Here is a 15813-nt window from a genome sequence, read left to right as displayed (position 1 = left end):
AATAGAAAATGGAAATAATTGACATCTTTTTGCAATATGACTGCACACACAGAAATTCAAGACTACTAAAGCGAATTAGAATTGGGAAGATTATGTGGGTAAAGTAGCTGGGTCCATGAAAAGTATATAAAGATCAATAGATTTCTCTATGCTCTAACAGTAACTAGGTTGACTATATTATGATGGGTACAATCTCTGGCAAGTTTTTCAGCTATTAAAGAGAATGAGATAGAACTTGGTCTACTTTCCCAAAGGGATGGATAGGATATATTAAGTGACTTACAAAGATGCATAATCTCATTTTGGTCAAAAAAATTTACATTCCTCCGAACGTCCTCTTGCTCTCTTTACATATCTATCTTTGTACAGTTTTGTACGAGCATGAAGGGAAGGCATACAGTCTGTTAACTATGATTACCTCAAGGAAGTCAGTTTGAAGGAAGTGTAGGGATGAGATCATTACAATAACATGTATTTTACAATTGAAAAATCTAATAAAACTCAGTAAAGATATTTTTTAAAGGATAATAATGTTCTGGGTAATGGGATAAGAGGGGAAGGCATTTTACTTTCTTCTCTGTATCATTCTGAACTTTCCATATTCTCTCCAAAAAGAATGTGAATTAAAAAAATTTTAAAGTCAAACAATAGTTTCAGAAATACTTGATGTTTGAAAATTGCTGAACATAGAATAGAATCAATGCTGTGGTTACAAGACACATAGAAGATTTATGTGTATGGACTAAGATTGGAAGAGAACAAAGATGAACAAGCCCTGTAATAAAGCAAAGTGGCATCGCGGATCATTTTTCCAAATTTTGTTATGAAAATATGCAATAAAAATAACCTGCAAGATTTCCATCTTTGTATAGTTAAATAAATTTGCCCTTTAGAAGTTACTTTTTCTGAAGAAAAACTGAAGCATACTACCCTGGGAGAAACAGGAACTACACCTTTGAAAGTCTGTCACAACCACCACCTCAAAAGGGGGAAAACGGACACAAATATGCAAGGCCAAAGGTAAAGATCTCTGCTAGTGGGCCAATGCCAGAGGGTAACCCAGAATTGGACTAACCCTTATTTTGTTTTTATGTGAGTGGCATAAGGGACCTCTCCTCTGCCTCCCCCGGGAGGGCTGGGGAGGACGCTGCAGTCCTTCGATCCTGTTTGCTCCATTTCTCTGGTAGGAGACCAAGCAGTCTCTCTATAGCTCACAGAGGGTAAGGTGGGCTCCACACCTTCGTGACTGGCTGCATCAGTCAGGGCCTAGACTGGAAATCCATTTCCCTCCTAGGGAAATTCGGCCTCTGGGTGTCTCAATCCAGCTTTACTATATAAAGTCACACACCCAGTGGGTGGTTTCTTATGTCTATTTTCAATGTGGTTAGAAACCAGAGAGGAGGACGGATGTGATTAGAACCTTCCAAACCCCATCAGATGGCTTTGGAATACCTCCCCTTATTTCAAAGTTCAGGCAAAAGGAAATGGGCTCTGCATTTAATGCCAAACACAAGCATGAAGGAAAAGCAGAAATTGGCCTCTCTTGAAAAGTAAAATATAGGTCTAGTTAACTATTCCGTTTTCATCAATGTGTTTAGATATTTCTGTGGTAATTCACATCATGAATGAATAAACGCCATCTAAAAGTCCTATGCAGGTTTTCTGTAGCCAACTATCCTAGTGGCTTTACAACACCAGCACGTCACTCACTACAACGCCAAATCCCTTGTGTTCACCAATATCAGCAACACAAGTAACATGAGAGACCAAGAGAATAGGAAAATCCAAGTAAAGGAAAATAATTCTTGATTTTTTACTTTGACTTCAAACTTGGTTGAGTAAGAATTTCCATCTCAGGGGCCATTAAAATGACTTTAAAGTCTGAGCAGGTGCAGATGCTACATCTATGTGCAACAGTGATACTTTCATTGGTGCTAGAAGTGCTGAACTACTGAAGGGGTCCTATCACTCCCAGCTTATACCGTGCTGGGGATTTATTAACTGTGTGATTTAAGCCTCATGTCCATGTATGTGTGTGTGTGTGTATGCCTTGTCTATAGCCAACACTCCACTAGGGTAACTTAAAACAAAATAGGAATTTATTTACAATAGCAAAGATGTCAAAAATAACAGGAACAATATATAACAAATCCAAGAATTGTTTTATGAAAAAGGCAAACAATACATACACAAAAGATAAAACAAAATCCAAAAGGGCAAACTTAATTTTGACCTTATCTAAACAGCTGCAGAATGTGGCAAAATAGTTTTTCAGATATGAATTACTTAAGTAATGTTGGGCCAATTCAACACACACTTTTCAGCCCTTCTTTTTTACTTGGTGAATCTTCCTCTGAATTCTATTTACCTTTGGGGAATGTAACTTTGGGGAGGTCATACAAGATTTATGAAGTACATACAGGCTATTTTCATGTGTACTAAAAGATATATTTATTGGCTGACAGGCTCACATTTCAAAAGGAGTAAAGTGATATGAAAGTGAAGGTATAAACTGAGTCCCATTTCACCATCACTGCTTCCTTCTGGGGTTTGGGTGTGTGTGTGTGTGTGTGTGTGTGTACGTGTGTCTTGTCTACTACACAAAATGAATGCCCCAGTAATCTTTCAAGTTCCTCAAGTGCTCTAAAACAGTGCTTCCCAAACTTGAGCATGCATCAGAGTCACTTGGAGGAGGTGTAAAGACACAGATCACTGGGTCCCACACCCAGTTTCTGATTCAGTGAGTCTGAGGTGGAGCTGAGAATTTGCATCTTTAACAAAGTCTAGGTGATTATAATGCTGCCGCTGCTGCCAGGCTTTGAAAAAAACCACTGCCCTGAACTATCACCCTTTCAAGATTTCAACTGGTCAAGCTTTTCCTTCCATGAATCCTAGAATTTGTGAGAAATAAAGGAAATTGTCAATACTGAGATTCCCAGAGTACTGAGCAGTACACTATCTGACTGGTTGGCATCACAGACCAGCAAGATGTTATCTGTCAGGTGTTCTACTACAATTAAGTTTTTCAGCATGGTGTGGTTTTGCCTTTTTTACGGCTCTGGACAGTGACATTCACCATGTTTTCTTGATCGTTTACCTCAAATTTTGATTACTTAGTGTTTCAACTATTAGGGAAACACTTGTTCCAACAGTTAAATAACTGCAGGATCTCATCTTTAAAAATCAAAGATGACTCAAATCTATTTCCTTACTTTCTTCTGAGTCCTGATAACTTTTACCTAACTTCCGATTTTTATTATAACAATGATCATTCTCTAGTATGTTAGCGCCTACTAAAGCCCTCCAAACTGGGCACAAAGGGGTAACTCTAGGGCAGGGCTTCTGCTGTGGGGCTGGGCTGTGGACTGATGCTGAAATAAGTGCTCTCAAAAACCACTTTATGCATGGGAAAATTTATCTCAGGGGAATTAGAGATGCTAATAAAACAAATCCTTTATGAAGATAAAAGAAAAAATGAATTTCAAGGACATGCTCATCAAAGGACTCACCAATCACCTCTTAACTTCTCTGAAATGTTACTTGTAAATTCGCAGAACTGAAATATTATTCGATTTAAATCCAAGTCACAAAATTCAAAGCAATCAAGCATTTCGCATTCCACTGCTGCATATAAGGAATTAAGAAATGGGGAAATGAAAATAATCCACTGCTTTTGATGTTTATTAGGTTTACAAAAACTGTACATTTTTTTTCTTAAGAAAAAGCATTAACTTAGTACTGGTATCAAATAGACTAAACATTAACAGGAAAATATTCTGATTTTTATTTTTGCACGTTATTCTCAAGTACACAATTACAATAATGTCACACATCCCTATATGATTTTCTTTTTATGTATTTTACCTTTTTTACAAAGTGTACAGAGGGAGGGACATACAATATTTAAGGATATTTCTACAGAACAATAACTTATATTATGTCCTTGTAAAAATCTGTACCTCTTTAAAACATTTAACTGAAACAACCATTTTTTTTTAGCTTTGCTAATCAAAATTGTTTTAAGAATTAAAACTAGGTTGTAACTAATGTCAGTACATAACAGTGACTACAATTTTTTTCTCTTTATACAAATATTTTACCATATTCACTTGACCAAACCCTTAAATACCTTTTAAAGGTTTCAATATTGTGCTTTAAAAAGAAAAGAACTGTGTATGATTCCAGACCATGTAAGAGAAATATAAAGTGTGTAAATTGTTGTGTTCTTTATCTTTCAGTTTATTTAAAAAAATATACATGACCAATTATTTATATTTTCTGTATTAATTTTTACGGATGTTTTAAAATCAATAAATTTCCACTTTTGTTTAAGTGTTTTCTTTTACACTATTTCTGGGAAAAATAAAAATTAAGGGAGATTTTAAAGGTTCTCACAAAAAAACAGACAGAGCTTTCAATAGTACTGCAGGGCAATGAATCACACGATGGTTAAGTTACTTTGAAAAAAAAAAAGCACATTACGGGGGCCAAGAGGGCACAGGCATTCCTATGCCTTGGCTTTGACTGGCATTCAGGATGGAGTTATACCAGCCTAAAGCACTTGATTTAGATAGAACTGGACTAAATCAACCTAGCACTTCAGAGGCTTGCCAAACACCAAATATTAGATTTCTAACACTATAAATATAACTCTTGCATACAAATATCAACGGCAAAGAGAAAGATGAAAGCTAAAAACCTAATAGCACAAAGGGGAGGGAACACCATAATGAACTGGCAAGGCAGCTAACAAGTGGGGAGAAAACTCCAAAATCTCCCATGATGTACCAGATACTCATGTGCCGACAGCCAATTTAAGGGATCCCAAAACCTGTTTTCAGTTCTCCAAGATTCATCTTAACATAAACAAATTCTAACTAACCAAGTTCACTTTATGAATTTATTACTCTGATTCAGAACTCTCTGTTAAAAAGTGTTAACTTTCAAAGAAAAACGAAACTGTGAAAGACTTGGTGATGTTCCAAATAAGGCCTCAGATTTTCCTCATGCACTTAAAACACACCTTTATCTTCTAATCAAAGCCAGCTTGAGTGTTAAGTTTTTGAAAGGCTGCCAGCTGTAACGAAGAAGTAACAGAGCAGGCTGAACTTGCCCAATGTAAGTCGTAATGAGCACCCATTCTGTGGTACATGGAGCAACTGCTTCCTTAGTCCCCTCACTTGGGGACACAGAATCCCTTCATGGGCTTCTCAGAGAGAACTGAGGGAGTTATGTCTGGATTCTCATTAGCTTTTCTGAAAAATATAAAGGCATGGAGCTGAAGTTATATGAAAACATTCTATCTAGAAACATCTTAACTTCTATTTTTCAGTTACCAAAGATTTTTAAAAGAAAATACCTTTACTCTTTAAAAATACTAGTGTCCTTATTTTCCTTCTAATTCTTCACCTGAGTAGTCTCTCCAAAGAGCAAGATTTACAAAATGCTCTCTCATGCATCCCTGCATCTTTCATGTTATTGTAAATTTAATACTTTTCATCATAGATTTTCAACAACTACTACTTGGGGTTGTGTGTATAAATATGTAAAATAAGCAATACACACAGATACATGTTATATATATGTGCATATACATAATTCAGGGTACATTTACATATATAAAGTTGCAAAAGATCCTACGAGCCACGAATTACCTCTAGGAGATTCCAAATGCAGTCCTCAGTAAGTCTCATCTGTAGCACACAACCATTCCAACACAAAGCAGCAAAGACAAAATACAACAGGATCAAGCAAGATTTTTCAATAAAGTTTTCTAAAAGTTTGCTATGCTGACAAAAGATGTAAATACTCCAGAGAAAGCACCCCCAAAAGTATATTTTGTCTGCTGAACAAAACGAAAGGTAAACACAAACCCAGCCACTGCTCTTTACTCAGCGATGCCAGGGACACAAACGCTCAAATGGAAACTTTCATTGTCATGTGGTCTGAAAATATTAAAACAAGATGAGTAAATGACTCCCATGTTAGGATAATTAGACCTGACCATAAAATCTCCCATTTATATTAGTAGATGTCTCTGACAATTTTATTGTGAGAAATTTATGGGAAAAAAAAAAATAAGTCAACATGAGTACTTTCAGAGTTACCAATCTAAAATTACCTTAACTTTAAGTTAAATGGTCTTAGAAGAGTACCATCAAGGTAAGCAAGGTAAATATTTAAATAAATATAAAACTTCTAAGATAGAAAAACTCAGTATAGAATCAGGGATTACTTTATTAAAAGCTTGTTGCTGCAACTTGCTTGTTGCTGCAACTTGCTTGTTGCTGCTTTTCCCCATTTATTAAACAAACTGAATAGAATTCAGAACACACTATTGAACAAATGGTAAAAAAAAAAAAAAGTCAACTAGAAGCAATAATTCTATTTGTACACAGCATAAATCAATATACAGTATTGTATGTGAACGAGACTGTGGCTTTAAAATGAATTTTCTGCTTCAAGGCCAACATCTCTACAAAAGTTTGTAGAAGTATTGTTAGGGCAGGCCAACTTCTTTATGATGTCGCATTATGTGCTGGTTCTTTTCTGAAGGTCTTCGGAACCCTTTCTTGCAGTACTCACAACGGTGGGGATAGTCTTTCGTATGAATGGAGATAACGTGCCGTTTAAAGCCTGAGGCATCTGTAGTGCTATACTCACAGTACTCACACTGATATACTTTCCTACCACTGTGTGTCTTCATATGCTTTTTAAGCTCATTCTGTTGCCTAAATCCCTTTCTACATCTCTTACACCTAAATGGAAGATCTTTTGTGTGAACTGAGAGAATATGGCGACTTAGAACGAACGGATCTGCAATCTTAAAGTCACAATGTCTGCACTGGTGCATTTTTTTACCCTTGTGGGCAGCCACATGTTTCTTGAGTTCTGAAGGCCTGTGAAAGCCTTTATCACACATATCACACTTATGGGGGTAGTCCTTTGTGTGAACTGAAATTATGTGTCGTTTCAAATCGCTTGAGTTCGAACTCTTGTGGTCGCAATGCAAACACTGGTGTGTTTTGCTTTCTTGGTGGATAAGAGCATGTTGCTGCACCTCTTTGGTATCTGAGAAAGTCAGAAGACAAATGTCACACTTGAATGGCATCTCTTTACTATGCTTAGTTTTTACATGCGTTTTCAAGTTAGAAGAGTCTGCAGACCTATATTCGCAGTACTGGCATTGGTACGGCTTTTCCCCAGTATGGATTCGCATGTGCTTTTTGAGCTCTGATGGGTGACGAAAACCTTTACCGCACTCCACACATATATGAGGAAAGTTCTTGCTGTGGACCGCCAAAAGGTGGCGATTCAACAACCCTTGTTCAGCTGTCTCATATTCACAGAATTTACACTTGTGCATTTTGTTGGCTCCTTTTTCCTTATGCACCATTTTGTGAGTAAACAAAGCCCCAGCGTGAGAGAAATGCTTCCCACATTCGTCGCATTCGATGGCCTTCTCTGCCTTGCTGGTCAGCTTGTGGCTCTCCAGGTGGTTGTGTAAACTTATCTTCTTGTTGGTAGTGTAATCACAGTCAGTACAGCGGTATTTCTTCTTGGTAAGGTGTTCAGGATGGTTTTTCATGTGCCTTTTCAAAAAACCTCTCGACTTAAACTTTTTCCCACAAATCATGCAAGGATAGACAGTCAAGGGATGTCCATCAGGGCCAATAATTATTGCTAAGAAAGGAAAAAGAAAGGAGCATGAGTGATCAAACCAAGTTCTGTTTTGGTTTCTTCAAGAATTTAAAGCATGTGTTCTGAACATTACTGGGCAAGTACTCCTATGTTAGGCTATTTGCTACTTAGCATCATTCCTTTTACAATTTTTCAACATAAGAGATACAGCAGCCTCATCAAAAAGAGAACCTGGTCTGGGAACTCCATTCAGTATGACTGTACCAACCTCACTCCCTCCAGTTAAAAAAAATAAATAAATGAATAAATATGTAACTTCTAACAACTAGTGACTGCAGCTGTATCAATTGAGAAATTGGTGGGAAATTATTGATAAAAGCAAAGTTTCATAATCACAGTTTCTGCTTTGGTTATTCTAACAACATAACTTATGTCAATTTACAGTAAAGCTTAAATATGTCTACAGAATTTTAATATACAAATCAGCATACAAGAATAGACAAGAATATGTCACGAGAACTGAAGTACTTGCCTTGCTGCTCTGTAAAGTATTCCTGCTTTATGCTGACATAATCAGATTCTTTAAATATATTTGGTTTTTAAAAAAAGTTAATGCTTCCAACATATTTGAGGGATTTCTTTTCATATCCATGTAAAAATCACCCGAGTTTTGAATTTTTTCATCCATGTTTTATCTGCTCCCCCTTTTTTTCTTTTTTTAATCCAAGGAAATCATTCATGAATATCACTGAATTCTTAAAATTATATTTTCAAATTCAATACACAAAAGCTCTATGTGGTCTAGCAGCTAAAATGTCATCACAACACCTTTGGGGATACATACTAGAGTTTCATCTGAGAGCTCGCAAAGCACGCTGCGCTGTGGAACTCATGTGCCCTCACCTGTTTGGTACTGCCTGGAATCAGGTCTTCTCCTTTTCTTTGGTTTTTGTTTAGCCAGTCTGCCAAGCCCAGCAGACTCATCTATGTGCAAGAGGGCACTTGCAGTGCCATTCCGGTTTTCAATTCCATCAGAATTATTACCTAACAATGTGCATTAAAAAACAAAATTATACAGTATTATAAATTATAAAGAATTAGGGACTCTTTATTAACTATAACAACGAAAGTTAGCCATGATACTCATGAATGACAGAAATTCCCCATTCTAGGTAATGGGTTTTATGACCACATTTATTATAGCAAGACCATAGGAAATGCCTAGCTTCCAAATCTAAAAAACACATGTCAGCATTTTGCCCCATGGCCATGGACTCCCTTGTTGTCTCCCAAAATTGTAAAGTCATGGGCCACATATAATCAAGATGAAAAGTTTCAGCTTGAAAGCCTGTGTACTTCTTGCAGTACTTCCTTCTACGTAATATACACATGAAGGAAATTCCTGTTAAAAATAAAGACAAAAAGTAGACTTTATAATCTTCCTCTACTCTCATGCAAATCAAATAACCCTTACAGGGTACTGGTATTTCAGATTTCTGAAACCTAAGACCACAGAAACCGTTTTCAATCACGAATTCATGTTCAAGAACCAATTCAATCCCAAGAGCTGCAACGCGACTTACCGTAAGCTGCTGCCCATGCTATTGGCATGAAAGTTTTGATTTCACTGTCATCGATTTGCTGTTCATGTGCAGCAGCGGCTGCCGCTGCAGCAGCAGCATCCTCCTCTCCTACAATCACTTCCATATAAACTTCGTCTGCAATTTCTGCAACATCTGAGTAGAAAATTACAGAAACTTGTGTGACCAGGTTTACAGAGATCACAGGAAAAGATATTTTCACTTGAATTCAGTTAACAGACAAGTAGAAAGAAGGTTCACATGTTATATACCTAGAACATAGCTTTCACGTAGTAAGCACTCAATAAATATTTATTGAATGAATCATACATTTCTTGGCTTTTACCATAATGTGCTTTTTTAATAATCTTATTTTTCCATATTCTTTTCCATTATGGTTTATTATAGGATACTGAATATAGTTCCTCAATTTGGTTTTTTTTTTTTTTTGCGATGTGCGGGCCCTCTCACCGCTGTGGCCTCTCCCGTTGCGGAGCACAGGCTCCGGACGCGCAGGCCCAGCGGCCACGGCTCACGGGCCCAGCCGCTCCGCGGCATGTGGGATCTTCCCGGACCGGGGCACGAACCCGCGTCCCCTGCATCGGCAGGCGGACTCTCAACCAGTGCGCCACCAGGGAAGCCCCTTAATTTGTTTTTAAAGCAACGTTCTAAGCACACATAATAAGTCATTGATGTTTCCCTTGAAATACAGCAGAATAATAATCTCTACAATAATCCTACTTGTTTCCTTCAGATACTGGCCATATTTTTTTAAAAAAGAAAAAAATAAAAGAGCCACAGGAACATAAAATTCTCTCCCACAAAAAGGCCACCTACTTACTTAAATCTTCATCTTCTTGCTGAGAGTCGTTGACAGTCATATAAACCATCTTTTCCCTTGGCACACGAATACTGCTATTTTGATCAAGTAGTTCAACTCCATGATCATTCTCAGGCTCACTCTCCACAATGTCTACAGTGCCACCTATCAGAGAAAATGAAGGCTCCAAGAATTTATGTGAAGACTTCATTTCCACCTGTTTCACTTACTACATTTTACATACTTTTCTACTGCTATATTGGAACCCTTGCTTAAAATGTTATCTTCAGAAAAGATTACAAATATTCTCAGTCTAAACCACCAAAAAATAATTAGGTTGAAGTGTTTGATCAGGAGGTATACTATGTTGAAGGTTTCCTCTTACCTAAGTCATCCTCTCCAGGGTCAGCTTTAAAAATGTACACCTTGATGACTTCAGGGCAAGTGCCATCCACTTTACAAGGATCGATTTCCGACTCTGCATCCATGGTCATTCCCGAGGAACCATCGTGTTCTATTTTGCCAGCATCATCCACTAAAAAGGCAGGAAATACATGACAAATAATAATAGCATATATTTAAATAAAAGTTACCATTTTCAAAAGCCCGTTTTACAAATAAAATCTCTAACTTGATTCACATAAAATTGGATGATTTTACCTAAACAAGTAGACACGCAGCACATGGTGAGAAACGTGGCTGACTGCTAAGCTAGAGCCGGGTCACAGAAGGCTTTGTACAACCAGGCAGAGGGGCTCATGCTTGACCCTGGTAGGCAGGAGGTTTTTCAGTCTGGTCAGATGTCACAATCTCTCAGGGAACTTAAAAACACAGGCCCTCGGCAAGCAGTTCTACAGAATCAGAATTAGCAGGGGTGGGGCCTGATAGACAGATTTAGAGGAACCCTGCCCCAGGGATTCTGATCAGCAGTTTGAGAACTTCTGCTGTAGGTGGTGGGAGACTCTTAGGCAGAGCAGTGACAACGTCAGATCACCATTTCTGCTACACCATGCTGGCCTTGAGAAAGGTGGATTCAAAGGGATCAAAACATAAAGCAGAGACATCACTTTTGAGTCTACTGCAATAATGCAGGTGACAGATGACAAGGCCTCAAAAATTAGGACAGAGGTAGTATGGATGGGGAAGACGGCTACACGTGAGTCGTATCTTAGGACTGAAATCGTAGAACCTGGTGCCCAACTGAAAACTGAACAGTGACAAAAGGAGCCAAGGATAACCATGGGGTTTCTGAAATGGGTGACTGAATGACTGGGGGAAGAAATGGAAGGAAATTAGAGAAAGTATCTCTCTTCTGCATGTTTAATTAATTAACTTAAGGTCCAAGAGTAACATCCCTAAAAGTTCTAAGAGCCACTGCCTGTCCCTAACCCTCTGTGATCACAGAACCTTTTGCTTGTTTCTCGCATAGTATACAATTCACTGTGTTGTCACTAGGGGTGTGTTGCCCCCGTCTTTCCCATTGATAGAGCAGAATCTGTATTTTCATTATTCAGTCTTTTAAGACAGAGTCTGGTGATAGTAGACACTCAGAATACTGATGAATCAATGATTCAAGGAATGACTGAGATGTGAAGTCAGTTGCTAGATACTCAAATCTGAAAGCTGAAGGCTGGCCCACAGATTTGGGAGCCATCGGTTCCATGTTAACTAAGCCTTGAGATCACACAGTGAGAACCTGCAGTGTGAGGAAAGAGTGGGCTGAGGATATCCTAGGGAATGTCATGGTTTAAGGGAGGGACAAGAAGAAGAGTTCACAAAGGAACCTGAGAAGGGAAAGCTGGACAGGTTGGTGGAAGGTCATAAAGGAAGCTAGGGAGTTAGAAGTTCCAAAAATCCTAGTAAGGCCCATGGCAATAACGCAGCATGCACACAAGTCTAAGGGGAATGTCTGCACTGGCAACAGTAACCTGGAAGTCACTGGTGTTCCTGCTGAAGAGCAGTGTAGTGAAGGCTATATAGGGTCAGGTTAGAGTGGGTTGAGGATTCAATGGAAGGTGTGAATTTCTTCAAAAAGTCCAATTTAAAAATGGAGAACAAAGGGTAGAAACTAGAATGCATCGCAGGATCAAGGACTTTTCTGTTTAATTGATTAAAAATACTCGAGCATGCTCAGTCTGTGAGAGAAAATACAATAAAAAGTGAGAGGCTGAAGCCAGAGAACCTGGTGAAATTTTGGGATCATGATCTCAGAAGAACAGGGAGAAGATGAAACGTGGCATAAAGATGAAGGAATTTTCCTTAAAAAGGAGGAGAAATACGCTATCCTTCTGAGACCTGAGAAGGTAAATATGGATGAGAATGAAGCTTATGCTGTGTTTAGAGAAGGGAAAGGAAGACTGTAATGCAGGAAGTTGGAAGAATTCACGGCTGGTGGCTTCAACTGTGGATATGAAACAGGAGGCAAGGACCTTGGTCACCAGTAAGAGAATGGCAGATGGGTTAAGAGCTTGAGAAGCTAGAGAAAATGAGCTGATCCAGGACAAGCTTACTGATATGAAGGTTCAAAGAGACCAGCTGGTTAAATTCTCTGTGGTTTTTAAGAACAAAGAGAGGTTCCCTGAACTGAATAAATTCAAGCATCTACCTAAATTCAAGTATCTTGACTATGCTTTATAAAAATGATTTGTAGAGGGAAAGAATCAACATTATGTCCTTATTTCTGGCCTGATGTGTACTTACCCTTTTTCAAAGCTAAATATTTCTATGACATACCCAGCTGACAGGGCAACTGTTATTTTCTTAAAGGTGGCTTTGGAACTTCAAACTGAGATGGCATTAGAAGGCTGAAGATCTCACCAAACTAGCAGGAGAGTCCTGAATAAATCTGTACATCTTCAGAGAACTCATCTCTGAATAGTTTGATATTGTTGATGAAGCTTGGCCTCTTTTGGCAAGGTTTGTCAAAACTGATTCTAACATGTACTGGAAAATCAAACGTCCTTGTGTTTACAAAGAACAAAGTCAGGCTAGCTGTTTTTGCATATGTTGAGTTTGTTGGTACTCATAAGATAAAACCTCTGATGACCAAAATCCAATCATTTTGGAGCTTGCAAAATGTTATGCATTTACCTGTAACTTAGAGTAAGACATTTCTCTTTGCTTTCATACATGTGTGGGAAAACACATCTGAAATATACACTTACCAAAGCCTAGCAAAGTTATTCTATTATTAGACAGAAGTAGAATTCACCTTCAGATTTTCACCTTGAGAACGTGTCCCACTAACTCAACCTATGAAATTATTCTGAATATGAAATATTACAGAAGTGATAAAAAAAACCCACCCATTTTGGTGGTCCTGTTAAGCACTAAAAATTTCACTGTGATTTTAAAGTTACCATTAAAAATGAATTTCTAAAAACAGACAAAGAAGGCTTTGATAAAACTGAGTCATCATACGTATGATTTCTGCATAAGTGCCTCTTCTAATGCTGTAATGAAGAACTAAAGCTTCAGAATAAGGCCTCTCCAAAATAGAAGAGCATAATTTCTGGAAATTAAGACCACTTCTAATAATAACTACCATTTGCATAGCATTTTGCAATTTCCTTAGCATTTCTATGTACTTTTCAATTTCCTTAGCATTTCTATGTACTTTTATTTCATTTGTACTTTTTATTTCATTTCCTTTTCCAGATAAAGAAAGGAAAGCTCTGAGATGATACATGATTTGCCCAGTCAGTAAATAAGTGAAGGGTGGGAGAGAGAGTGAAGAGGTACCTGTCTTTAGAACTCAGACCTCTATTTTCATCTTTTGATTTTTGAAGAAATATATGTTCACTGTATAAAATTCAGTATTAAAAAAAATCAATAGTCTCACTAACCAGATATTGCATCATTAGTTAGTAAATTTTCTTCCCAGTTTTTTCTATTTAAAAAAAAAACTGGCATCACCGTTTCCTCAAGCCTTATGTAATAATCATCTTTACATCTCATCTGGTATTTTAAACTTGAAAGCTGAAGAAAAATTTGGCTTATCAACGATCTCATTAGCAATAGCAAAACTATACCAAAATACAGGCGTACCGTATTCTTAGGTTACATTTTCTCAGAACTTTGTAGAGATTGTTCCACTGTCTTCTAGCACTGAGTATTTCTGTGTGGATGTCCCCATAATACTTTATCCCCAAAGTTCACTAAATATCACTGTGATTATGACTTAGTGGTTTTATCATTCTGTCAACTTCTTGAAAGAAATATTCAAACTTTATTTCAGGAAAGTTCCTTGAAGAGTGCAATCTTTATTTCAGAAAAATTTCTTCCATTATAAATATTTTTCTAATTCATCAGTTATTCCCTTCTTCTGGAATTTCACTTATGTGCATTTGTCTCCTTTATCTGTCTCCCATATCTATCCATCTTCTCCATAATCATTTATACCTTTTTTTAACCATTTCATTTTTGTGATTTTCTAAAGCCAGGTGTCCCTCTGCCGCTGGTTATATACTGAGGCATATTTATGCTTATAGTTGTTTCTGTGGTAGCTTTTTTTTTTTCTTTTATTATTTTTTCTTGTATTTTTTTTACTTCTTCACAAACCCTTGTGTCGAGGGCTGACTTTCAATAGACCGCAGCAAGGGAGCTGCTCTGCTACATACGAAACCCCGACCCAGAAGCAGGTCGTCTACGAATGGTTTAGCACCAGGTTCCCCACGAACGTGCAGTGCGTGACAGGCGAGGGGGCGGCCGCCTTTCCAGCCGCAGCCCGTGTCCCAGGACGAAGGGCTCTCCGCACCGGACCCCGGTCCCGACATGCAGCGGGGCGCGCCGCGCCGTGCCCCGGGGGACGCGGGCGACGGCCCGCCGGTGGGGGACCGGCTATCCGACTGTGGTAGCTTTTATCTTGATCATATTTTTACTTTTCAATTTCTTTCTGAATTCTGTCAGTTTGTTTTCTGCCTCTATTGTCCTGTAATACATTTTTTTGAACCTTTGTATCTCTTCTCTGAGTTTTAAGAGATCATGTTTGCAATTTCACTGAGCCTTCAGGTCTGTGCTAACCAAGAGAACTTTCTGCAATGATGGAAATGTTCCATATATCTGCACTAGCCACATGTGACTACTGAGCACTTGAAATGTGGTTGGCGCAGTTTAGAAACTATATATTTAATTCATCTTGCAATATATTGATATTAAATAAAATAATATTTCAGAGAGCTGAAGAACATGAATCTTCAAAGGGGTCACGATGCATGATAACACAACACATGAAAAAAGACCCACAGGACTTCCCTGGTGGTCCAGTGGGTAAGATTCTGTGCTCCCAATGCAGGGGACCTGGGTTCGATCCCTGGTCTGGGAACTAGATCCCACATGCCGCAACAAAGATCCCGTGTGCTGCAACTAAGACCCGGTGCAGCCAAATAAATAAATAAATACTTAAAAAAAGAAAAGAAAAGAAAAGAAAAAAGACCCACACCTAACTAAACAAAACCCTATGATATTTCAGACCAACAGGGATAAAGAGATGATCTTTAAAACTTCCAGAAGAAAAAGAAACATCTACAAAGCAATGAGAACCAAAATGGCATCAGGCTTCTAAACCAAACGTTGGATGACAATGAAACATGCCATCACAAATTCTCAGGGAAAATTCACTTCAACCTAGACTTCCGTACCTAACCAAGTTATCAATCAACTTAAAGGGTAGAAAAGAAAGAATACTTTTAGTATACAAATCTAGACTCCTTAGGAAGTTATTTCAATATGTGGCCCAGTAAAATAAGGGAGTAAATCAAGGAAGAACGTGGC

General features: G+C 38.0%; 1 protein-coding gene across 4 annotated transcripts in view; it reads right to left on the bottom strand.

The window, feature by feature from the left end:
* Positions 1-1934: 1934 nt before the first annotated feature.
* ZFX (zinc finger protein X-linked) overlaps positions 1935-15813 on the bottom strand; it is a 60334-nt gene continuing 46455 nt past the window's right edge. For 3 of the 4 annotated variants that reach the window (XM_028482917.2, XM_024115219.3, XM_055081960.1), the window contains exons 4-8: positions 10427-10576; positions 10063-10206; positions 9225-9377; positions 8545-8685; positions 1937-7683 (exon numbers count right to left, since the gene is read on the bottom strand). In XM_028482917.2, coding sequence (XP_028338718.1) covers positions 6500-7683; positions 8545-8685; positions 9225-9377; positions 10063-10206; positions 10427-10576 — 1772 coding nt within the window. In that variant the 3' untranslated portion in view covers positions 1937-6499. Of the gene's footprint in view, positions 7684-8544; positions 8686-9224; positions 9378-10062; positions 10207-10426; positions 10577-15813 lie in introns of all 4 variants that reach the window. The other variant, XM_024115221.3, reaches the window with a different exon arrangement.

This window comes from Physeter macrocephalus, chromosome 21 (genome assembly GCF_002837175.3).
Source record: "Physeter macrocephalus isolate SW-GA chromosome 21, ASM283717v5, whole genome shotgun sequence".
In the NCBI taxonomy this organism is placed as follows: Eukaryota; Metazoa; Chordata; class Mammalia; order Artiodactyla; family Physeteridae; genus Physeter; species Physeter macrocephalus.
This window is presented reverse-complemented; position numbering and strand designations above follow the sequence as displayed.